The following is a 24,823-nucleotide window of genomic DNA, read 5'->3' as shown; positions in this document are numbered from 1 at the left end:
GCAGCCTACTGCAGATGACAACAGAAGAAAGCTGGTTTGTGTAGCACCCGGGAGACAACAAAGTAGCAAGGCTTATTACATTCATATTTTCACTTTCAGTTCACAATTTAAATACCCGCAAGGAACAAGTTTGCTTTGCTCATGACAGTCTTTTTGAATGATAATGTCATCAGAAATTGTATTTTCCCTTTGCCCAAGAAGACAACAGCTGTTTTCTGCAAGGCAGAGAAATTGTAATCTCTACAATTATTCAATACTGTACACCAAAAGGCTTTAGGGTCTGTCATTTACTCAATGTGATAAGTGTTTGTGCAGTATTTAGCAGAATGATGCTTATTTTCTTGATACTTGTCTTTTTGGTGCTATTCCAATTTAAATGTGGTAATAAAAATCCCGTAGTGCAAATATATTTCAGCTCATGTAAAAGAATGTGATCAGCAGCTCACACATGGGTTTTTAACTGTTGTAATCAGAGGAAATGTTCTTAATGCAAGCAAGAGCAATAGAATTTGATCCTCAAATGTCTAGATTTGCAATTTCTGAGTACTCGAGTGTGTGATTACTGGCAGGCTAAAGTGCTTTGTGAGATTGGGGTAGAAAGAGCTCCTGCCAAATTCTCCTAAAATTTCTTCTTTCTTCCCTGAGCAGAGAGCAATTATACTCCCATGGTGATACATGCACTCCCACTGGAAAGCAGCCAGGTGGAAAGAAAAAAAGAACAAAATATGCTTTTCTATGCATCAAGTGTCTCAAGTGCTCCATACATGTAGGGAGTTCAGCTGCAGCATGGGACCTGTTCTCACCCCCTGTGCATATGGATGCATCCCTGATCCCCTGAATTGGCTCAGGTTTGGTGTCAGTTGGGAGCTCTGCTCTAGTCCAAGTAGTGTCACCTCCTCTCCAGCTTTCCTGTGCCATATGGACATGTCTGATGGAGGGGCAAGAAGGGATTTTCTAAGAGCAGGGTGAGGGCTGGAGAAACTCTCAGGGTCAGCATCTGTGTTTACTTTTCTGTTGTTATTGCACTTCATGGCATCCACAGACCCTTTCATGTGGATGATTGCAGTCACCCCAGGTAGATGCTGACAGGCTGGTGGGATAAGAGAAATAATGCAATCTGTGAGAACTTCACTGTGCTTGAACACAGTTACACAGAAACTCAAACAGCTACATTTTCTGTAAGTGCAACTAATAATATTGCTGCATTGTTGCCTCACTGAAAGTGGCCCAGGTTCAAAGCAGAATTTGGTTTTGTGCTTCAGGCAGTAGGGTTATGAGCTTGTACCAGATGGAGCTTTTAAATTTTCATCAGCAGGTTTATAAACACAAGAGTATCTATCCTTTTATCTGCCCCCAGCTCTTTTACTAATTAGTTACAAATGCTGAACTTCAATTAGCATGGAGTGGAGGAACAGATGAAATAATATACATTCTTCCTCATGATTATCCATCATGTGAGAATGAAATAGACATTAATAATGACAGTTTCAGTTTTTCGGGGCTTTTCTATTGGTGCTTCCCCCTCCCCCCCCTTTAATACTCAGTAGTATAAATGAGTGAAAATAACTAAAAATAATGAGCCAGATTCTCTGGTGATGAAATTCTATTGCAGGTAAAGAGTGAGAGTTTTCAGCCTTGCTCATCTTAGCCTTGATGTAGGTGTACCTGACACCTACACCCTGACCCCTGTAGGTGTTGGGCCAAGCCAACACAAGGATGTGTGACAGCTGTGTTGTTAAGTTTGTCATGGAAGGATTTTACAAAGGCATTTATAAAACTACATTTTTCCTACTGCTGAGAGGTGGCCAGAGAGGTCTAGGCTTTGAAGCAACACTATTGTGTGTTATGAGAGAATCCCAGATTTTCTGAGGGGTGCATGTGCATGGAGAGGCAGAGGGATTGATGAGTTGAATGCTGTCTTTGCATTTAACAGCAGGTTTGCTGGCCTACAACATGTGCTTGTGTGCTCCAGCTGAGAAGCTCTTTCTGGGCCCTGCAGGCATCCTGCTGCTGTGCTTGTTCCCTGTGGTTTATAAATCATTCAGGAGATTTGCACCTTTCAACAGCAGTACCAGCTCTTTAGAGGGTATCAAGGAAGGATCTCTACCTTAACTGATAACTTTGAGGCAGGAAAAGGTTTGAGTGTACTTTCAAACATTGGTCTTGGCACACAGTTTGAGAATTTATTGGAAAATTGTCAGGAAAGCTGAGGAAAGGCAGCACTTTGTGAGGTATAGATTGGATCTGGGAATTCTTCATCCACCTTTTCATGTCACAGAATCATAAAATGCTGAGGGCTTGGAGTGGACCTTGAAGACCATGTAGTCCCAACCCCTGCCATGGATAGGGACACCTCCCCCTAGATCAGGTTGCTCAAGGCCTTATCCCAGCCTGGCTTTGAGCACTCCAGGGCTGGGGCATCCAACCCTAGTGGCTATCTTGTCTTAAGAAGGCTTTGCTGGAAAAGTAATCCACTAGGAGGATAGGGCCTACTGTTGGGAAATAGGGATGCATAAATCTGAACCAGTAACTGAAGGAAAACTGTTCTCACAATAATAATAATAATAATGAAATATGGTCTGACTAATCACACCCCAGAGTATACCCCTGAGACACTTACTGGTCACTTTGGTGGGGTGTGCTTCAGCATAAGGATGTCAGCTTTGTGGGCCATACTGACCATGGAATAAAAAGCATAGAATCTCTGAAGTCAGAAAAGACCTTTAAATCATTGAGTCCAACCATAAACCTCACACTGCCAAGTCCACCACTGAGCCTTGTCCCCAAGTGCCACATCTACATGTTGTTTAAACACCTCCAGAGATGGTGACTCAGCCACTTTCCTGGGCAGCCTGTTCCTGTGCTTGGCAACACTTTCTGTGAAGAAATCTTTCCTAATACCCAAACCTAGATGGTAGGAGAAAGGCAAAGCAGCATTGCTAAAGTCTCCCCTGACAACATGAAACCAACAGAATTTTTCTTTTCCCGAGTCATGCAGACTTGGTGTGTGTAGCTGGAGGCAGCTGCTGCTCTGTCACAAAATGTCGACGTGAGCAGGAGGTAGCAAAAAGCCAGCACAACCCGGGGGTCTGCAATTGCCACAGGAGTCTGAGTCCAAGTGCCACTTGATTGAATTATCAGAGATGCATGAAGCTTCAGTTCTAACTTACATAGGCTGAGGGGTTATTGAGGAAAAATGAACACCTTCTCTGATCTGCCATTCTGATGCCATAACTCACTGTTAAAAGAAGGCCACCAAGATTTTCTTTGTACTGCATTGGAAGTGGCACATTGCAAGGGGAGGGAAAGTTCTATTTTAAATTGCATAATCAGAGCTGAAGTGCAATTGAGAAGAGAGATCAAAGATAGGAAGTAGGGATAGGAAGAAAGAGATGAGGTACAGTGTGTCTGCGCAGACAGCTTAATTTCACGTTAATGAACCTCTGCTTAGGAAGGGAAAGGTGGCTCTCTGTACCAGGAGAGAAAAACAGCCTTCTGCCACCACATGAGACTCCCTTTGAACATGGTCTCCTACCAAAATGAAGGACTGCACTCAGCTTCACATTTCACAGAATTAGAAAAGACCAAGCTATTTTCTGACTGCCTGCATCCTGCTTATGTAACTTGCAGATGACGGCTGTGCAACCTCTGGCTGAGCCCTGGAAAATTTCCTTGTCGGTGACTCAGGTGCTTGGCAAACAGTCTGGTGCAGTGGGCTTGGAGATGAGATTGCAGTCAGAGGCACTACCTGGCTACCAGAGCTCAATTCAAGGTCTCTTTGTGGAACTTCTTCCTCCTAGAAGCTTGCTGATCGTCCTGGTCTTGTCACTGCCAAGTGTCCCTGTTGTGCTGTGTTAATTAGTGCAGAGCATCTCCCTTGATTGCTCTGAAGCAAGAGAAAACTACAGCCCTGACTGTTATCCAGAGATGTGGGTCAGCAAGGAAGGAAGAGAAGAGCTAGGCAAGAACAAGTCCTTGGCCTTTGCATTAATTTTATCCATAGAAATTCCATCAGGGTGTGGGGAAAGCGTTTAGTGCAGCGGGGCTGCAAAAGTGGGATTTCATGGGGAAGCACAGAGTCCCCCTTTGCAGTTCTCATTCTGAAACTCCGTGCAGTCAACAGAGCAGTGTTGGTTTGGAGGCTGTGAATCTGGCTGAAAGCTGGAGGTCAGGAGTGCACATTGTGCTTGAGTAAAGTTGAGAACTATTAAAATTTAAGGATTAGACCCAGGGATGAGGGAAAAAACTGAAACAGATGCAGAACTGTCTCAGCTGCAAACCAGACTTCCTTGTGGGTCAGCTGTCATCTCCAGGAGCAGCAGATCCTAATTTCCACCTCTTTGGAAGTGTAACTGAGAGAGATCTGTGCCACCAAGGCTGGGACAACTGTGAGGTACCCAAATCAGCCCATCTTACACCAATCTGTGCAGGAAGGCCCTGTGGCAGCCCAGCTGTGTTCAGAGCAGCACTTGGTTTGCTCATGCAAAGAGCCTGTTTGCCAGACTGCAGTGGGAGGGGGACAGAAAAAGACTTTGCCACAGGGAGGACCTGGTGACTAATGAGTTTCATTGATCCTCTTCTTGCAGGAGAGAGCAATCCATCATCTGTGGCTCCTGCGGGCTCTTCTGCTGAAGGCTCTGAGGGAGCAAACGTGAGCTGTTACCCAAAAGCAGGGCTGTGTGAGCCCTCTGAACCTAATGATGCTGTGCTCTCATGGATGTATGAACGTGATGGTGCAGAAGATCCCAGCATCAGGGACTCTGTGGATGGCTTCTACAAAATGTATTGCAGAAAGCAGCCAGAGAGAAAGGATCCGACCTATGAGGCTGCCTCACAGCGTCTGTCACAGAAGATTTCAGAGCTGGAGCAAAAGGACGGAACAAAATATGTGTCACGTTGCCTGCAAATGGCACAGTTGGTCTTGAACAGAGATGGATGTAAGATCTTTCCAAACCACCCCCCTTCTGCTTGCTTTTCAAAGCCAGCTGAAGGAGAAGTCTTGTTGGAAAACAGGAGGAGGACACCTGGGCTCTCAGATGACATCCTGCAGTTCCTCTTGAAACAAACACAGGCAGAACGTTGCCCTGATGTGTCACACGAGAAGTGAGCAAGACACTGCTTTGTTTCTATCATGGAAGCTTTGCTTTCACTCCAGAAAGAGGTGACTTTCTTAGATAGACATTGTTCTCCAAGCACCACCTTCAGCACCAGATGCTCCGTGGAGGGGTTCACCCACACCAGACCTTGCACCTTGCTCTCTGAAGGGCAGCACTGCATAAGGAGCATCTGTATAACTGCTTGGGGTGTGTTGGCTGATTGGGAGGGGTCATGCAGTGTTTGTTGCTGGGACATCAAACATGATACTTTATACCAGGCTTTTGAATTGGCCTGCATCCTTACCCCAGGTTAACAGTGGTCCAGCCCAAATCCAGCCCCTGGGTGGGCATTGCTGTCCAATGCTGCTGGCTAGAACATAATGTTTGAATGACCTTGGCATGGTGTGCCCCAGCCCTGCAGAGGGAAAGTTAAGATTTTGTTCTGCACATTTGTTTCCACAGGGTGCCTGTTAGTGCTGTGTTTTTACCTACAGACATATAACCCCACAATTCAGGACTGCAATGCCATGTGAGTTTTTCTGACAGAAAACGTGTATGTGTGCATGAGAAAGAGAAAATACAGCTCTGAGTGCTCTCTGACAGTGCTTCTGTCCTATTTACCTCCCCACCATTACCCCCCCAACAACCTTCAGTTCCTTTCTGACTTTCATGGTGTTGCTAATGAGATCCCTGGGGGAAACTTCCCTTTAAAATGAAATGGATCTCTCTGAGCCCAAAGAGGGCTGATGTCAGTCAGCAACAGAGCAATGAGCCCACACACAGACAGTTAAGGTTTCTCTCTCAGAAGCCTCCCAGCTCGGTGGCTTCTTTGTTGCTTTACTGCCTCTGCCAGGCAGATAAATGTCTTTGTGCATGTTTTCCATCCGCTTGCCTGTGGACTGAAGGAGCAGTTTGCTGTAGTGATGTTGTTTGCTGACTGGGGAGGCCATTCTCCAGTGTGGGTGTGAGCAAGGAAGCACAGAGTGCCAGAGGAAGGGATGTGTTTAAGATGATAGCAGATGAGGAAAGGAAAGGAAAGGAAAGGAAAGGAAAGGAAAGGAAAGGAAAGGAAAGGAAAGGAAAGGAGAAAGGAAGAGAGAAAGAAAGAGAGAAAGAAAGAGAAGAAAGAAAAGTAAGTTGGGAAAGAAAGAAAGAAAAGAAAGAAAAGTAAGTAAGTTGGGGTCTCAACATCAGTGTGGTTGCTCCAGTACAGTCACAGTGCTCACACCAGTTTTGGTGTTTGATGTCCAGTATTTGCCAGCCAGCTGCAAAGCTCTCATCCACTCCCTGTCCACACTGGCCAGATCTCAGAGTGGGTGCTTGTGTTCCTGCCTGCCACATTCCCTGCTGCAGTCCCACATGCGGCTGCTATTCCTGCCTTGTTGCCCCTGGCAGATTGGCACAGCTGCTGTGCTCTGCAGGTGTTTCCAGCAAAGGCAATGGAAATTTGGCTGCTGCCTTCAGTCAGAGCAGGAGGGAGCCCAGCTGGCTGCAAGTTATGGCCAAAGTCTTAGGACTTGGTTTAATTTCTCTTTGCAAATAGATTTACATTGGAAAGTGCCTGGGTTTAGTTTCCTGTCCTTGAGTCATCATGGAACCAATACATTTGGCTTTGTGGTGGTCCTGCTCTGTGTGTTGCTTGCTTGCTTTTATGGCAGAGGTGTTGTATGTGTGCTGAAGGGCACACAGACTATTGGAGCAGACCTTCAGCTGCTCCCCCAGCATTACTCAAGTTAATGGTGCAAAGGGGAAAAAAGGAGGTGAGGATGCAGCATCATTTCTGTAGTAGCAAACAAACCCACAGGTGCTTGTGTATCAAAATCCAGATGAAAACATCCTGCTGGCAAAAGCTATAGAGAATGGTAATATCAGCTAGTTTAGCCACAGATACAGCTGGAAAAAGCAAGCATGCTCCTGAGTGTGCTGTCAGTAATTACAGTAGCATCACTGGCCCCTCTGCCAGCTCACACTGCTTAACTCCACGGGTCTGTCACAGCCACAGGGGCACTGGTATTGACAGATGTAGGGAGATACTGCTAAGGATGTACAGGGAAGAAGGAAGGTCTTCACTGTGAATCAGACGTTGTTGCTTTTAATCTTTGCCAGCATTTATGCTGTTCCACAGTTAAATTAGCTGCTGTGTAAAACCTCTTAACTGCCATTTTAGGGGAAGCAAACTCCCATGAAGAGAGAGATGGAGAAATCAGAGGTCTGCATCTGAATCCCTTTAGTTGCTGTATTTGGTTTGTTGTTGAATTGGTCAGTGCTTTAGGTTAGCTTGAAAACTATCTGGTCTCATATTCAAACTTTAAAAAAATTATTTTAATTTTAAAAAAAAGCCAAAGACATTCAATTTCCATAAAGAAAGCTTGCAGAAAATAGGAAGTTCCTGCTCTTCAAGAGAGACCTGCTGCTACTGATGTTTGAGACATCCCTACTGGGTTTTGATGGAAGAGAGAAGAAGCTTGGAATGACAAAATAGAGAAAAGGTGGCTGCTGGAAGAGCATGAAGAGAGATACTGGCAGATGAGAGCATGAAACTGTTCAATTTTAAGGACCAACGTAGGCAGAACAGACTGGAAGCAGCTGAAAAATTTGGATTATGACTCATATCTACAAATCTTGTCTGGCATCTTGCAGAGGACATGGTAATCTCTGTGCTGCTGAAACATGCAGTCTTTTGATATGTTTGCACCCCTCAGAATCAGGAGTGCTGCAGCTCTGTGTGCTGCTCACTTCCAGTGGCTCATGGATATGACTATCCATGGCTTCCTCAAGGTAAAATGACAGTCTTTTTGCATGGCAAGTACCAAGAGTGGTACTCTTGAAATACCATGAAGCCCTCACAGAAATGTCCCTTGTTCTGTCCATTTCCCCCCAGCCTGCGCCCTAATCTGAGAAACTGAGTTTATTCCTGAGAGGTGAAGTGCCTTCCTCTCTCCCTGGTTTGCACTTGACTTAGTTTTGACACTTGGGTGGTTTCAGCTCACCCTATCTCCCCAGCACTGGTGGTTCTCACCTCTGCTGGCAAAGCCAGCTGCTGTCACCTCTCTTCATCCCCTGTGTGTGGAGGCTGCTTTAGCAAAGGCATTTGTGGGTTTACACTACAGAACAAATCCAAGGGGTGTGTTTTCCTTCTGTTTGTTCGAGGCTCACAGCCGAGGAGCAGCTCTCTGAGCCTAACTTAGAGCAACACCTGAAAACCCACACCGCCTTTCAGGGCTCTGGATATGCAAAATCCTGCAAGATCCTCAGCTAAAGTGTGTAAGTGAAGTAAAAGATGGGGAATCAGTCCCATAACGTAGGACAAGCAAAGCCAAAATTGATCCCCTATTGCCAGGTAGGAGGAACACAGGACATGGTGAGGACTTGCCCTGGCCCAGGGGTTTCCCTGCTGCACAGCCCAGATCCAAATCCCACCCAAGGTCTGTTAGAGGTGTGTGTGCTGTGGGTTGGGTGTTTGGCACCTGAGCTGGAGCAGCACCCCAGTGTCTCAGAGGGGTGAGGGTGCTGCTGCAGGCCCTGAGCCCCTGCCCATGCACTCCAGCCACAGGAGTGGCCTTGGGGCTCAGCCTAGGACCAGGTCTGGCAGGCTGAGAGAGCTGCCTCTACTCCCTTCCATAAATGCCTGATCCAAGCTCTTCTGTCATCCTTGCTGAGCCCTGCTGCTGTTAAGTCATTCCCTGGCTGGGAGCTGCTCCAGGACGGTTGGTATCAATGGCCTCTCTGCTGCTTACTCTGACAGCATTTTTATTTTCCCTCCCACACGGCTGCTGGTGGGAGGTGCTGATTCATGCCAGCGACCTACCCAGTCCTGGAGCCCAAAGGCAGCCAGGGAGAGCTGAGCTCCTGCCACAGGTGCTAAAGCAAGCCCTCAATGAAGTGAATGGAGCCAGGGCTGTTTATACCACGGGGAATTTTTCCCCCAGGAGTTTAAGGTGCTTTGGTATGCCTGGATGTATCAGGACATATGTTGTTAAAACTGCTATATGACAGGCAGTGTACATCCTGTATAAATGTGGCTATTTCATTACTGAGCATTGGTGATTTTGTGTGGGGCATATGTTTTCCCACAACAAAGAAGTTCATTTTAAAAATACCCTATTCTGTAGGCTTTCCCTAATGACTATTTTCCCCCACACATCGATTAGGCAACAGCATATGCCAGCATTTCTTCCTTAAAAGTAAAATCTGGCACAGAGCACACAGAGCATGAAATAATAAGATGTGATTAAAGCAATAGCTGGAGCTAACCAAAGCCAGAAAACTTGTGGCTGAAAGGTCAAACCTTTTTTTTTAAATTGCCTTTGCAATGGCCTGTTTGTTTGCAGATGCTGGGATTTGGGAGGGAAAATCTTGTAATGAAAGAACAACTCACAGAAAATTTCACCTTCAGTAGAAGCCAAACAAACTTTCACTTGCATTGGAAGGTAGGTTCTTGTAATCAGAAATGTCAGTCAGCCATGGGGCAGGTATCACTTTCCAGTGTTACCTGCATTGCTGTGAGAGGTGAGCCAGGAATGCTGCTAAATGGGTGCTAAAATCGGCACCTCCCGGCCAGAGAAGCAGGGTGATTCTGTAATTAAGGATACTGAGGTGGGGATGCTGTGCCCTGCAACACATTTTCAGTGTGACTTCCACCAGTTAGTTTTTTCTAAATTGCCAGCAGCTTGTTTTGGGTATTTGAGAGCTTCAGAGAAAGAGTGGAAAGGCAGGGCATTTACACCCACGTCTCTAATAGCAATTCCTCTCAATACCCTGCAATTAGGTGTTCAAACAATAATAGAGATTTTGCATCTGTGGTCCAGGCCCCCTGTTTAAGAAGCAACTCAGCGCTCAGTGTTCTGTGAGGCCAGCTTGGTTTTGTTCCTTGTTTTTGCATCTTCCCCGGGTCTGACTGGTCCCTGGGACAAGTTGAGCACCACATGATAACCGTGTGAGTGCAGGCAAGTGCCGTGGCTGGGTTCTGTCTCTGGGAGTGTTAATGCTGCTTGTCTGGTGTTCAAGAATAGTCTGGTTGCACGTGAATTAGTAGGAAAAAAAGTTCTTCTGGCATGAGGAGACACACTGCTGTTTTGAGGGCTGGGGGAGTCTTTCCAAAGGCAGCAGTGAATTAGGCTGAAAATGCAGTGGTGTGCTGGACAATCATCAGAGTGATGCCTGTGCCACTTCCTCCTATTCCCATTCCCATGGGGTGCTTCTGCAGCTGATTTTTCCCCAAAAAAATCAGTCTCAGTGTGCCTCACCTGAGTGCTGGCGAAGCCACCCACTGCGGCTCTTTCTTATATCCAGGGTAGCAGAGTCTCTTTCAAGGTCTCTTTTCCTGTTTGGATCACCTTCCCACCATCAGGGTTAGTAGACAAATTTACACAGATGGAGCATCTTCCTGCTATTTTCATTTCCCAAGGCTGCCTTTAAGGTTAAGCCGTTTAAGGTTTTTTGATAAACACACAGCATTTCACACAAAGGGCCTAAAAGTCTGTAAAATCGGGATATGCAAAAGGAAAAGGATATTCTAAGGGGAAAAGATGCTAGCAAAATATCCTCCTGCATTTTGTAGGTTCTACTCTCTGTTTCCTAGGCTTTTTTTGCACTTGGGTATTGTTCTTTGTGCCAGTGGCGATTCAAAAAAAAGGTGATGGAAAATTTCTAGGGTGATTCCTTTTGCTGTGTGAATACTGCTATCATAAAATAGATCTCTCAACACTGTTTTCAGTCTGCAATTATGTGCAAGGGCATAATTCAGTTATATTTTTAGTACATAAATTGTTCAGTAATAAAAACTTTATTCTGAAATCATTACAGTCTGTTGCAGAAATCTATATGTTTTTATGCTACAAAATGGAAATTTGCCTCTGAAATTTCCATGACACTATCAACCACAGAACAGTATTGTTCTTACCAAACAGAACCCTTGCTGAGAGTCAAAGTGCTATAAATATTTAAAGAAATTAATTACTAAATAAGCCAGAGTAGTGCCCCACTCTTCAAATATTAAATGGAACATGCACAGTTGACAAAAAGGAGGCAGAAACACTGAATGGGGCAATTTAGTGGCCTAAATGTAATTATTTGCAGTGCAAAGACAACTATTAAAGTAATTTTTGCTTAATGACAAACAGTACTCAAAATATGAGGCCTTAAGTGTCCACATTCCACTTGCTGAAAGAAATTTCTATCCTGTTTCTTATTCTCCTACAGAGGCCCCAGAGTTCACCAAGGAGGTTAATTAACCAGTGTGAGTAAAAAAAAAGGTTTTCTTTTGGGGTAGCACCTGGGTGTGCAGCTCAGCCGTGCCCAGCCTGCAGGGGGAGATGCTCCAGCAATCTCCAGCTGCTCTCTGGGCATCAGCTGTCTGGGAACTCCAGTGCTGCAGTGATGCTAATCCTCCAAAAGCCAGCCCAGAGAGACGTGGTGGCAGCTTTTGGGCACTGTTCATTGTCCAGGACTCCTGTCTGGTCAGGAGGGTGTTGGGTGCTCTTACTTCCCCCCTGGCAGAGGAGGAGGTGCCCAGGGCTGTGGAGGTTGCTTCTGTTGTCAGCAAGGCACTTTGGTGACAGCTGAGGCTGGGAGAAGGTTTAGTCATAGCCAAATTTGTAAAGCCGTGAGTAATCATGTCAGGGCTGCTTGTGCCCCTGCTCAAGATCCAAAAGCTGCATTTTAGCTTGATGGCAAATTCATCTGGAATGGTCAGTTTTGACTTGGAGTCCAGCAGATCATTTTTGGACAGACAATCAGGTGAGAAGTGGCAGCTCAGAAAAAAATGAAATCTTGTGACCAAAATGCCAGTGGTGCCCACATTATCAAGCAAATTCCAGCTTTCTCTTCTAGGAGGAGATGTGCCTGTTGATTCCCATCAGTATCATCGTTCCCATGGGGACATTTACCAGTGGAATTGCAGGAGCTAACTTGCATTTCCTACCTGGAGCAAACAATGCCAGCGAGTTGCTGCTAGGGAAGGACCTAGGAAGTGGCACTTCATGCTGACTGCAGCATAGAAAAATTGCCCCTAGGCTCCAAAGTATGCTATTTATTTGTTTGTTTGTTTATCTATTATTTTAAATTTGTTTTTATATTGCAGCATAATCCAGTTTTCTGCCATATGAGCTAAGAAATTGAGAGAAGGATGACTGGGGAGGAAGAGAGGTATGTGTGAGCAGTATATGGGAAAATGTTCTGTGGAAAACCTGGGATGTTGGATAAATGGTTGTGTTTATACTTGGTCTTCCCTCTCTCACCTCTCTTTTGGGTTTGGCTTTGTTTTGGGTTTGGTGGTTTGTTTTCTTTCATTCTGCAGCCTGTGAGTGCATCCAGAACCCCTGAGGATTTATATCAGGTAGCACAGAGCTTTTTCCAGAAGACCACAGCAGGGTCTGTGCATATATTTTTTATATCACTCAATAGTTATGACATTCCTTGCAGGCTTATTTTAAACCTCTTTTCAGTTAGGCCATATAATATTTGACCTCATTTCTGTGGAATAGATGCATCACTGAAAAACAGGAGCTAGAAGGATCCTGCATGGAAGATGGTTACAAGTGAAGAAAATTTGGCTTTTTAAGAAGACTAAGAAAGACAATTCAGGAAGAGTTGGACTGTTAAGGTTCTCAAGCAAAAATACTCTGTAAATTCTTTGGATTTTTTTATGAAGAAAGTCTTTTGACACTAAAGACTGGAAGTCAGTTTATAGCAGCTTTTTCTGCACTGCCTAAGTGCATGTGGCATGAATAAAAACCCACAGTGTGAGGTGCTATATAAATACAGAAAAGAAAAAAAATATATTTGCCCATGCTATAGAAATCACCCATCTGTACCACACAGGGTCTCTCAGCTGCAGCTCAGTTTGCTGGGCACTGGTGCCATGTGCTAAGGCCACAGGTGGTGACAGTCATGTGTCACTTTTGTGGAAGAAGGACCCAAAAATGTATCAGCTGTGCAGCTGCATCATCCCTTATGTTCTCATGAGCACTGCATATGGCAAGGTTTCTGAAAGGATTTTGGTTCTGTTAGTGAAACAGGATAGATGGTGGCCTTTAGGGGCAATTGTCTTTCTCCAGACCCATCCTCTTAGCACCTCCTGAATGAAAGAGATGAGTTTGTTCATTAAATGGCCTGCAGTATTTTAATGCCTTGCAAATTAATTGGCATGTAAGAATGAAGATAATCCCCACTAGCACACCTAATTAGAAGAGCAATCCTCATTTTCCTCCTGCAATCTCCTCTCAGTTTAGAAGGAGCTCAGGCACAGAAATGTGCTTGTCATCCTTTGAAGTTCCAGCTTCTAGCATGAGCCAAATGTGTAATTTTTTAAAGCATTTGTATTTGAGAGAATCCCACAGGATAAATACTGGTTATTCATAGAGGAATAGATTGTCACAACATTGTGAGGCATGGATGTCACTGCAACCGGAGTACTGACACATCTGAGAAAGGAGGCTGGGGTGTGCCACTCACAGCTGATCAAATGAAATGTGCCTTTGCCTGCAGTAATCCTGATTTAGTGCAGTCACAGCTCTCTCCTGATCTGCAGAGAAACACACCGCAGCTGGTACCTGGCTGTAAAAGTCCATGTGAATTGACACTGCTTTGAAAACAGAGGCTGACTTCATTAACTGTGGGCAAGATGCTTGGGTGCTCTGGTTTTCCAGTGCTGACAGAAAAGTCTGTGGGATCCTGTTTTGGAATCCTACCCTGAAGACAGAGTTGGATATACTCCAGCCAGTTCTGTCCCTACTCCTGTCAGAGGCCTCCTACAACATTTGCAAATCTTTGTAACCTCGAACCTGATCTAATCTGAAGGTGTGAAGATACTCCCATGCAGACTCTGATGTAACTGATGGCAAAACATGCTATTTATATGCCTGCAAAAGCAGAGAACACATAAAAGGCAAATGTTTCACTTCAAATTCTTTCTCATGAGCAGCTGAAGAGGTTGAGGCCAGGCTGAATCCCACAGACAGGGGAAGATATGGGGGCCTTGGAGCCAAAGAAATTTGTCAGTCTTTTGAAACAGGCTCTTGACTTCCCAAAGCCAAGACTGGAGATTCCCAAAGAAGCACCTGCCTGTGGAGATGGGGCTGGCATAGACAGTACAGAACAGCATGCAGGAGGGAGACTGGGAGATGTTGCAGGTGGTTTGTCTTTCATGGTGGCCAGGTGACTGGCTTCTGTTACTTTGCAGAAATGCTAAACTGAATGCAAGGTGAACAAGGTGTCTGGCTTGGCCTCCTGGTTGTCTCCTCTAGGCTGTCTCCTGAAGCAGGCTTCAAATGGAGCTGGAATTCCTGCTTCCTGCTGGTGAGTTGGATTGGAGTGCTGTGCTTGTGTCCTGTTTTCTGTCTTTAAAGGCTGTGTAGCTGTAGCAGCCTGCCATTGTCAATGGACAATAGAATGGCACACGGAATGATAAGAGAGGGAACTGCCAGCTCGGTGTATAGATCCATTGTCCTCCAGGAACACTGGCAGTTAGAGGGCCATCTGCTCGGCTCTGAAGACAAACAAAAAAGAAAACTGTAAATACACTTAAAATTGGAGATGGCCCTCTGAGGGTTAATGAAAACCAAAAGGAGTTCTGGTCTTTGCCTGGCTCTGAAGGGAACTGGGTGGAACATTCAGACTTCCTCGTTTTAACTTGTCATTTAAGCTTTTTATTCCACTACGGACTAATTGGGACAGCAGAGGCTGTTAAAGGAAACGATGTAAAACTTGATCTCTGTATGTTTCCTCTGGCTCCCCAGAGCATCATCACAGTAAATACGATGTTTGCCTGTGGAGAGGGATGCTGAAAGCAGTGATTTCCCTGGTGGAACTCTTGGGGAATACTGCGTGCCATTCCCTCCCCAGTGCCATAAGTACTGGGATTACTTCCCAGTCGTTCTCGGGGTCTGGCTGTACTGGATAGGGGGTGGGGGGAGGCTGTGAGACAGGGAGCAATGAGGAGAGGGGAAGGGACAGAAACCTTGCAGGAGGAAAAGGCTGCAGCAGCACCTGAAGAGGCTTTGATCGGAAAAGGGTGTGGAAGCGCGGCGGTGATTTCTTGTGGAAGCAGTTTCAGAGGGATGGGTTACCGCACCTCCTCCCTTCGGCAGAGGCTCGGCATCCCCTTTCTGGTGGGAAAGACCTAAGGATGCTACCGCATCCTCTGGGCTGGAGAAAGAGGCAGGGAAGCCGCGCTTTCCCCCTTTTCTGAGGCACGGCGGGGCGGGGGGATGTACAGGGGTCTTGGAAGTATTAGTCGGGGACGGGAAAGGCGGCTGCGGTAGGTGCCGAGGAAAGGGAAACGAGCTCGGCTCGCCCAGCCTGTGAGGAGAAAGTTGCCCTGCTCGGGAGGGGAGGGGGCGGCCGGGGCCGAGCGGGTCCCGGGCCGCGGGGGGAGCGGGAGCGAGGCCGGCACCGCCCCCGGGGGCTCGCAGTGACGCAGCTCCCGGCGGGGCCCCCGCCCGCTCCTCCGCCCCCGCTCCCCTTTTAAACCGCGCCGGAGCCGCCGAGCGCAGCCCAGCCCAGCCGAGCATGGGGCCGCCGGCGCTGCTCGCCCTCCTGGCGGCCGCCGCCCTGGCAGGTGAGCGGGGCGAGGGCACATCCCGCAGGGAGAGCGCTGGGAAAGGCGGGGAACGGCCCGGGAACAGCCCCAGCGGGCGCGGGGAGCGGTGGAGGGATGGACGGGCTCGCTCCGGGGAGGCTGCGGTGGGTGCGGGACCCGCAGCCCGGGGTCGCCCCTCGGGAAGGGGCGGTGGGGCCGGGGCGTGGGGATGGCGCTGGGCGAGAGCTCCCCGGCTGCTCCGCCTGTATTTTTATCCCAGTGCAGCGTCTTTGCACAAAGACTTCTCGGTGCCGCTTCGGTACAGCGGTGCTGCTGGGTTTTTGCCAGCCGGTGCTGGATGCTGGGAGGTGATGGCAAAGTAGCGGCTCTGCGGGTTTAACTGTCAGGATTTTTAATTTTTTTGCACGCGGCATTAAATACTAAAACTCCACGGTGAAATGAACCTTAAGCACAATAGAATGAGGTGGTGGCTTGGCTCTATAGTGTTTTATGCATACTTACATCATTGGTTGAAAGAGTCGGTGTCATTCTGGGTTGAGTATTTTGGCTTTAGGTCTGTTAGAAGTCTCCACACTTCTGGGACTTGTACAGAGACTGTGAGGAAGTTGACTGCCTTCAAGTGCCTTTATTGAAATCAAAGAGGGAGGGTGGAATACGGAGGGGAAGAGACCCCAACACAGTGCAGCTCTCCACACTTATACCATAGATTCTATCGGGGTTTATTACCAAATATTTTTTCCTGTTTATGCCATCAAACAGATCAGGTATTTCTTTACATCCTTTACATCCTTTGTGGCTGTTGTGCTTTCAAATGTTGAACTGGTTAAACATTAACTTCAAGAACTTTCTAGTACTCCTGCAAATCAATATGCCTAAATTTCAGTGATCCTGCCTAGGAAGGCACTGTGACATTTTGATGAGGAATGACGCTGCACTGAGTCATCTGCGCTGATGAAACAAAGCCATGTGGGGATTTCATCAGGGACCCACCTGAAGATCTGTTCTAATCTTGGAGATGCAAGCAAAAACCGTGTGAATTTGTCCTGCATTTATCATTTCTTATGATATTCATCAACTCTCAGCACTTAGGCAAAATCAAATAATCTGATGGCGACTGCCTGGGCAGCCTTGGTTCAGGAGGGTAAAGCAGAGCCAGAGCTTAGCTGTGGTTTGTTTCTTGCCGTGTGTTCAGGTGCAAGGTTTCCGTGCTGGCACGTGCTCCGGCTTTGCTCTGCTCTGGAACCCTGCCGTGCTCCCATCTGCTGTGCTCCTGCAAGGCCATGGCTGGGTGCCCTGCTGCCTGAGCCTGCTGTCCCTGTCAGGGTGACGGCCTCTCCCCCTGAGCACACGTGGAGCGGGAGGCAGCCGTGTTGGCCAGCTCCTTCAGGTGGCAGGTGCCCCGAGGGAGCTCTTGCCAGCTGGCATGGGCTGGCACTGCCAACACCTGGGGAAAGTGGGGCATTGCTGGCTCCCCACTGCCTTCCTGGCTCAGCCCTGGCAGAGCAGCTGCCTCAGTGTGTTATTTCAGGCTCTGGCATGGATTGGAGGCTCATCCTGTTTCTCCAGACAGGTTAATATGGCATTTGTCCAATACCATTTGGTTTTCCTGACGTTTATGATGCTCCCTCTTTGTTCATGTTGGCTTTCACTGTTAACCAAGCTCTTGGGAGCTTTTGAATGGCAGCAAAGACAGTGGGTACAACCTGACTTTGTCTTCCTGTGCCACTGACAGCACTCAGGGGGTGGCCTGAACTAGGAAAAGATGTCCAGGAGTTTGTCTGCTCTGTGCTTTAACCCATCACCTGAGTGTCACTCACAGGAGATGTGCTGTGACTGCATCACTCAAAGGACAAAATCAGATGTTTGCCCTGGAGCCTGTCAGGTTTTCACAGGGGCTGGAGGAGCAGAGGAGCCTCCCCAAAAAGAGTCCGTGAAGGGGCTCATACCTGTGCTTTCAAGTGAGTGGAGCCTGGGAGCAGCTCCTGCTCTAAGAACAACATCCCCAACACGTGTGGGATTGAGAGAATGTCTTTTTAAGAATAACACTTGTTTTGGTGGGAGGGGCTTTGTCTCCTGCCCCGCTGTATGTGCGTGCTGCTCCTCCTGCCTGCAGCAGCCTGGAAATCTGCTACAATCATTTGCATACTGGGTTATTAAAGGAGCTCGGAGCTGCCTCAGTCAGCTCTGAACGCCAGGGATGGGGGAGAGGGTTGGCTCTGAGCAGCACCATCTCCCCTCACACACCACCTGGCACTCTGGGGGAGGGATGCAGTGCTATTTTAGGGGAATCCCTTCTGTGCTCTCCTTGTGTGGGTTCCCTTCTCTGGTGGCACTTGTATACGCAGGGAAGGGATGGGGGCTGGAGATGCACATCTCCCTGCATGTGTGTTTGGGGGAGAGCACAGAAATATCAGGAGTTATTAGTGTATGATGCTCAGCTATTACACTCTGAGTCAGTGCTCCAGGGGATGTCTGCTTCCTCTGCCAGCACAGAGAATAAAAAGGTTGTGTTGCTTTAAATAGTGTCAGGCTACGTGCTCCTGTCTTCCTTGGGACAGTGCTCATTCTCCTGATGTTGAGAGGTGAAACTAACCTCCTTTTTCTCCATGATGTGCTCATCTATTGTGCTCTATCTTCATGTGTGTTCATCTATTTCAGGAGGTCTCTCAGTGACCCAGCCAGAGAGAGTTCACAGTTGTATTTAGGACTCGTGAAAGGACTTCAGAGCTGCACCTTAAGTGTGTGTGTGTGTGTGCTGTGATTCTGCACCGTGTAGGAGGCTGCACAGCCAGGATTCAACAGGCCCTGCTTCCACACACTGCTGTGGGGCTGGCAGAGGTGCTTAACCTCACTCCTGGAAATCTCCAGGTGCATGGGAATTGACACAGTTTATTAATAACACACAGCAGCCAAGCTCATTAACCAGCTGGAGACATTGCAGCAGTGATGGCAAAATCAGGCAGCACGGAGGTTTTATTGGCAGTAGCTTCTTTCCAAAAGCAAATTCCTTGGCCCAGGTACAGTAAAACTGGTGTAAGGAGGTGTGAGTTATCCCACATGTCCTCAGGGCAGAAAGAGTGAGGGATGGGTTGTACTGCTTCCTTCCAGAGTAGTTTTCCACTGAGATTTGAGGGGGTTTTGCTTATTCCTTGGAATGATAATGGACCACTCAGTGAATAGAAATTTTCCTGTCTCTTCTGGCTCTCTCCATCCTTGCAGGAGCTGCCTCCAAGTGAGACAACTTTTCTCCAGCAGGACTGGGACAGTAGCTGCTTTAAAGTCTTAAAGAATGGTCTGCTGTTGGCAAGGGGTGCGCCTAGAGCTTCTCCAAGAAGCCAAAAGATTCTTGGGGTGCCAACAGGCCTTGTTTGTTGGGTTTGACTTACTTTTTTAACCATCAAACAGGTGCAACTACCTAAGGACTTGGCTTGAAATAAAGTTCCATTTTGGAATTTAAACATGGCTTTCTTTGGTGTTGCATTTTTTGTGGGTGGGATTATCCTTGGTCTATATTGTTTTAGTGCTACAAGTGTTACCATGCCTCTTCTCTCCTGCTATGCCTCAATTTTACGTGGCTTTTGCATCCAAATAAGGAAATATTTAATGTAGAATGTGCCTGGTTTAGCTGACTGCCAACCCAAAACCAAGCTGCTTCATCAGACCAGTTTGACTAAGGGGTCCTGTCAGTGATGCTTGTGTTAATGAATCTTTAATAATTGGTTTTTCTTCCAGGTGCCAGCACAGTTCCAATGGAAAAAGACCATACTGAAGAAATGGTGAGTAGCTGCTTGTCAATCCAACCTCAGAAAATACCAGTGATGTGTTCTTCATTTCTATAAACTCTCAGGACAATGCTTCATTTTTTTTCCTAAGGATAAGTTTTTTAAAAGCTGATGGCTGGTGTGGAACTCGGAGTGCCTTTAGCTGCCAGGAGATGCTTGCCTGCACGTCAGTGTGTTTGGTGGAAATGGGAGCTGGCTCTTGTGTCAGTACTCGTGAAGCTCTGCATTGTACAGCTGCTTGAAAAGTGATCTGAAATATTGCACAGTACATGTTACTGTGCTGACAGCTTAGGGGAAAGATGAAATATCTACAGTTACCAGCTGTGTAACAGACTTACTGGTGTAGTCCTTCCTCTCCTTTGGAAAGGGATCTTACCCTGTGTGATTAAATAAATGCCATCAGCTGCTCCCAGAGCTGACACCAGACCCCCTGCACTGGTTGTTGCTGTGATCATTTAGATCAGCAAATACCTGGTAATAACCAGAACTAGTTAAAAGACAAATGCTTCTGTAAATGTTTCATTGTCTGCTCCCAGTCATCCCCACAGATTGTCAGCCTGAGGCTCTTGTACCCCCAGCAAACAGGAGCACTTGTTCTCACCATCAGCTTCAGCACCTGAAAATCATTTTACACAGAGGAGATACTTTGGTAGTGCTTTGAATTAGAGCACATTGTGTGACTTTCCTAAATCAATCCATTTTCTCTGCTTCCAGACAATCCAGTTGAATGTTCAGTGCTAAAAACCTGGCAGGACTCAGAGCACAGATACATGAAAAGGTGTGGAGTGTGTCCCTTACCGAGGACATGGAGCTGTTTTAGTGTATTGCCAGTCCAAACTGCCTTTGCAGTATCCTCATTTGGACAGATCCTGCAGGATAATCCTCATCCTTTGAGTGTGTCTGTTTATTTTATAGGGTGTGTTACCACACGTTGTTTGACTTTCCTTTGTACTGAGGAGGTATTTAATATTTTAAAAGGTACAAAAGAAGCCCCTTAGCTCTGCAAACAAAAGGGGAGATAAAAAGACCTGTCTGTTCTCTTCCTGCTGGTACAGGAGTGAGGGGCAGAGCCCAAATGTACAGGATTACTCAAAACTCATTAATAATAGCCTGAACTCCAATCTCCAACAGGCTTTTCTACCAGCTGGGTCAGAAGTAAAGTTTCCATTTTTGCCATGAGGATTTTGTCTCCTGTTTTGTCCCTTCCAGGTAACCCAGTGCATTGTGGAGGTTCTGTCCAACGCTCTCTCTAAGCCAAATGCACCCCCCATTAATCCTGAATGCAAAGAAATCCTGAAGAAGGGTAAGTACAACATTTTCTGAATTTAGGAATTTGGTGCATAGCATGGTTTCTCTCTGGTGTTGGAGCTGGTGAACTGTTACTTCAGTCTGTGTGAAACTGGTGCCTCCAAATTTCAGTGCCAGAATTCTGGTTTCCTTCTGTTCAGTGTGTCTCGCCCAGGGAACAAACAGCCTGACCTGGGAATTCTCAGGGATTGTTGCCTGACACTTGTGGCTCCCTCCTTGAACCACCTGGAGAGTCTGAGAGGACTTGAAAAACTCTTTAGGTAGCCTGAGAAGATGAAGCATAACTATTGCAAAGCATCAGATTTCTTTGATTGGTTTTTTCAGTCAATTTTTAAAAAACTTTTAAAATTTGCTAAAAAGAATCCCTGGTGGGTTTGGGTAGTTTGGAATAAATGGTTATCTTTTTATTGTGAATAAGCATCTGTGATGGGCCTGATCTGGCATTCAAAGAACTGAACACAACTCCAGATCCTATTGATTTTTAATGGGAACGAGAGCTAGCTTGACTCAGTACTAAAAACGTGATCACAGAAAAGCCAAAGAAGGAAATTTATTCTGGAAATTCCAGGGGAACTTGTAAAATGCCTAATTAAGTGGAGTTAATTAGTTAGTTAATCCTTTTCCAGGCAAGCATACAAAATAGAGGCAAACTAATGATTTTGAAAGCAGAATTAAGAAATCAGTTCTGTCCAAATTTCCTTGGTACTTTGGGAAGCCAGTCATCTCTTTGAAATAACACTTCAGTGGAGGGTTGGATTACTCCATGATGCTGCTTTTGTTATTGTAGGTGATAAAAATGACAGAGAGAGAAGTGAAAACGAACAGCCTGAAGTGAGGCATCCCAAAGACCCAGCAGAAACTGAAAAACATCCTACTGGGAGTGTGGAGAAAGAACAAAGGCAGGCAGAAGAGGAATCTAAAAAGCACATGGAAGGAGGTGATGAGGAGAAACTTGCTCATGAGGAAGGTGAAAGCAAGGAGGAGGCTGGACACCACACTCCTGCTCAGGATGAGACACTTCACACGGAAGAAAAAAAGCACTACCAGGAAACTGGGAGAGAGGAGGAGAGGAGTTACCGCAGTGAAGAGGAAAGCAAAGAGGGCAAGTGTTGTGAGAATGTAGAGGCTGCTGTTCTCACCAAGAAGTCCCACTCTGAGAGCATGAGCATGGATGAGTTCCGTGGTGGGAATGATCAGAGCCCCAGGGGCCGCTGGCACCTGGAGGAGGGAATGCAGAGCCCTTCCAAACAAATTCGGGAAGATGAAGAGGGAGAGGAAGAAAGGAGTGAGAAATACCACCGTGAGTCTCAGGAACGTGGTTTTTCCCACCAGCAGGAGCGTGAAGAATCTGAGGAGAGTGAAGAAAGAGAGGAGGGAAAGGAGCCCTTCAAAGGCAAAGGTTACCATGGGAAGCACAGGCCGGGTGACTCCTATGAAGAGAAGAGGGGCCATGGTGGTGAGAGGGGGGAGCCAGCAGGGGGATCACACCCAGGGGAGGCCAATCTCTGGGAGCAGTGGAAGCACCGACAGAAACATCAGGAAGAGTCTGAGGAGAAGGGTGACTCTCCTGGGAGGCGTGGGCCCGAGGAGCTGCAGGAGGAGAGGCCTGCAGAGCAGGGCAGCGAGGAGCACAGGGACAGCTGGCAGCAGAGCCAGGAGAGCAGGGAAGAGGAAAACAAGAGGCACCACCACAGCAAGGAGAGCAGTGAGAAGTGGCACGAGGAGAGGAGGCAGCACGATGGATCCCACCGTCCTGGGGGGAGGATGTACCTTGCTGATGGAAACGAGGAGGAGCTGGCCAGGTACGTCAGCGAGGAGAAGCAGCGCCGTGTGGGAGGGAGAGCCCGCTTAGGGAACAGGGAGCAGGAGGGCTCCCAGAAGGCTCGAGAGCACAAGGGGCAGGCCAGCAGGCACTACAGCACTGAGGACAGCCTGGAGGAGGAGGAGGTGGAAAAGAAACATCACAGCAGTGACCAGGTGGAAAATGAAGAGGAGGAAAGGTTTGCAGAGAGAGAAGAGTACAGAGGCCATCTCCCCGCCGAGAAAGAGAAGAGAACTGCAGCATCCTACAGGCCTTTCTACCCACTGCTGTGGTGGAAAAGCCGGCACTTGGACAAAAGGGACGGTGCAGGGGAGCAGCTTCTGGAGGGCAGGGAGGAAGGCAGGCCTGCCCTGAGTGAGAAGAGCCTTTTCCCTGAATACAATGACTATGAGTGGTGGTCAGAAAAGCAGATCCAGAATGCTCTGAAGCACAGGCGCAGCGAGAAGAGGAATCCTGGCAAAACGAACAGATACGATGTGGAAAGGCAGTACAAGAAGATGGATCAACTTGCACAACTTCTGAACTACAGGAAGAAGTCAGCTGAACTGCCAGGGCTGTACAGCTCTGGAGAAGACCTGAAGAAGCGTCACATGGCTGGGAATGACAGAAGGAGCCTAAGCCAGAGGCCCCTGACAGAGGAGGAGGTAAGTGCACAGCAGTTCATCTGAAAAGCTGGGGGAAACACACTTCCCAATCCATTCCCAAGGCAGCTGGGAAAGTGCATGGAAAAACACAAACAAGATTAAGTCACAGTTAAGGTGTGAGTAGATCTTCAGTGATTTAAAAATCTGCTTTCTTTGAACAGTGGAACTTTGAGTTTGCTGAACTACCCCAGGGCACAATTTGTGGCATAAAGACACAGCTCCCGTCTGCTGCAAGGCAGGAAGGGAAAGATTTTATTCCTCTTGGGTCCTGCCTCTCCCTCGAGGCTCTACAGACTGACAAAAGAACGGTGCCATTGCAGCAGGGGCAGAGAGGAAACTGACAAGCACCACTTGGGCTGTTTCAAATACCGAGCTGAAAAGTGAGTTGGGTGTTCAGAGGGAAATCAGCTGCCCGTGGGCTTCCCAGGCAGAATTGCAGAGCAGAACCTGCATTGCACCTCTAAGTCCAGTTTCCGGGTGTAGTTCACACATAGTGAATCCTCTTCTTTTTGTTGGACTTCTTGTTCTGCTCCAGTATCCAGGAAAACCGAGCCTACAGCCACCAGTTAGCTCCCATCAGCCAGGTCCTCCTGGTGTGTGCCACTGTGTCTGTGCACCGCACAGAGCTGTGCTGGGAGCAGGGGAGGCTGGACACTGATTTATACAGGTGTTACTTGGTGTTTACAAGTCATCCTGGTAAGGGCTTGGCTGCATAAAGCTTCTCCTGCCCTCTGTGCCTGTGGAGCTGTGCCCTCACTGCACCCTGTGCTGGCTGTGGGACTCCCCAGGGACAGCACCTGCAGCTGTGACATGGCAGGAGGCCACCTAATGGAGGGCAGTGGTGCTTTAAATCTACAAAGACGAGGCTGTAATTATGGCCAGCTCTCACAATTAAAATTTTGATGCTTTCCTCAGCCTATGTTCGATCCCAAGCAGGGAATTTCACCAGTCTCCCAAGACTTTGCTGCACTGCTGTTAACGCCCGCTCTGCTCAGGGACTGGGAAGTGGCAGGACAGAATCTGCCTCAGAAATGGCCTTTCCTCTCCTTTCCATGGAACAAAACACTTCCCAGCGTTAACAATGATGTGTGAAACGCTCTCTGTTTTCACAGGAAAAGCAGCTGGAAAACTTGGCCACCATGGATCTGGAGCTGCAGAACATAGCAGAGAAGATCAACAGCCTCAGGAGAGGCTGAAGGTGTCCTGTGTTCTGTGGTAAAGTCACTGCCACTGGATTGTTGTTTGCCCTAAACCCAGGAAATTCTATTCACTGTCCACTCTTGTGTAGTGATTTACACAGCTGAAAGTGTCTTTAATTTGCTGTTATGCTCCTGAGACCTGAATGGCATGAATTTTAGTAACATAACCTTTCATGTGGGCAGGTATTTTTAATATGCTTTTGGAGATAATTGTGTTAGTGTTCTTCAGGAATATATTTGTCTGAGTTTGCAATAATAAAAACCATTGATCTTGGACCAAACCTTCTCTTTGTTCATGTGGGGTGATGATGGGGTGATCTCAGAGAGAGCTGGATCAGGTGTAGATTGTGCACAGAACAGTGGTGCTCCACCACTCTCTTAAAAGTTACAAGGAGCCCATCTGTGCATTTTGTTTGCCACTTGAGCATGAGA

The 24,823-nt window shown here is 47.3% G+C and overlaps 2 protein-coding genes across 17 annotated transcripts in view; both read left to right on the top strand.

Annotated features, from left to right (window-relative positions):
- Nucleotides 1-5,691, top strand: part of SHLD1 (shieldin complex subunit 1) — a 33,897-nt gene extending 28,206 nt beyond the window's left edge. For all 6 annotated transcript variants that reach the window (XM_041476873.1, XM_041476872.1, XM_041476877.1 and 3 more), the window contains one exon: nt 4,587-5,691. In XM_041476873.1, the coding sequence (XP_041332807.1) occupies nt 4,587-5,107 (521 nt within the window). In that variant the 3' untranslated portion in view covers nt 5,108-5,691. The remainder of the gene's footprint in view (nt 1-4,586) is intronic.
- CHGB (chromogranin B) lies at nt 5,125-24,672 on the top strand. 11 transcript variants are annotated; one of them, XM_041476862.1, is made up of 8 exons: nt 5,507-5,625; nt 9,428-9,526; nt 12,178-12,242; nt 14,278-14,393; nt 19,369-19,412; nt 20,628-20,721; nt 21,514-23,192; nt 24,305-24,672. In XM_041476862.1, exons 4-8 carry the CDS (start codon nt 14,366-14,368, stop codon nt 24,386-24,388), a joined length of 1,929 nt encoding a protein of 642 aa, XP_041332796.1. In that variant the 5' UTR covers nt 5,507-5,625; nt 9,428-9,526; nt 12,178-12,242; nt 14,278-14,365; the 3' UTR covers nt 24,389-24,672. The 11 variants fall into 11 exon arrangements, with proteins under 11 accessions (XP_041332805.1, XP_041332793.1, XP_041332800.1 ...); XM_041476868.1 differs by lacking the exons at nt 5,507-5,625; nt 9,428-9,526 and adding exons at nt 6,237-7,874; nt 11,298-11,334; XM_041476864.1 differs by lacking the exon at nt 5,507-5,625 and adding an exon at nt 6,237-7,874.
- Nucleotides 24,673-24,823: the final 151 nt, after the last annotated feature.

Source organism: Pyrgilauda ruficollis, unplaced genomic scaffold (genome assembly GCF_017590135.1).
Source record: "Pyrgilauda ruficollis isolate IOZ18807 unplaced genomic scaffold, ASM1759013v1 scaffold4, whole genome shotgun sequence".
NCBI classification, from domain to species: domain Eukaryota; kingdom Metazoa; phylum Chordata; class Aves; order Passeriformes; family Passeridae; genus Pyrgilauda; species Pyrgilauda ruficollis.
This window is presented reverse-complemented; position numbering and strand designations above follow the sequence as displayed.

Excerpts from the sequence above, each read along its gene's own strand:
- CHGB (XM_041476859.1), top strand. The coding sequence starts at position 5,132 with ATGGAAGCTTTGCTTTCACTCCAGAAAGAGGTGACTTTCTTAGATAGA. Across the intron at positions 19,413-20,627 it reads AAGACCATACTGAAGAAATG|GTAACCCAGTGCATTGTGGA; the intron begins GTGAGTAGCTGC and ends TGTCCCTTCCAG. Across the intron at positions 20,722-21,513 it reads CAAAGAAATCCTGAAGAAGG|GTGATAAAAATGACAGAGAG; the intron begins GTAAGTACAACA and ends TTGTTATTGTAG.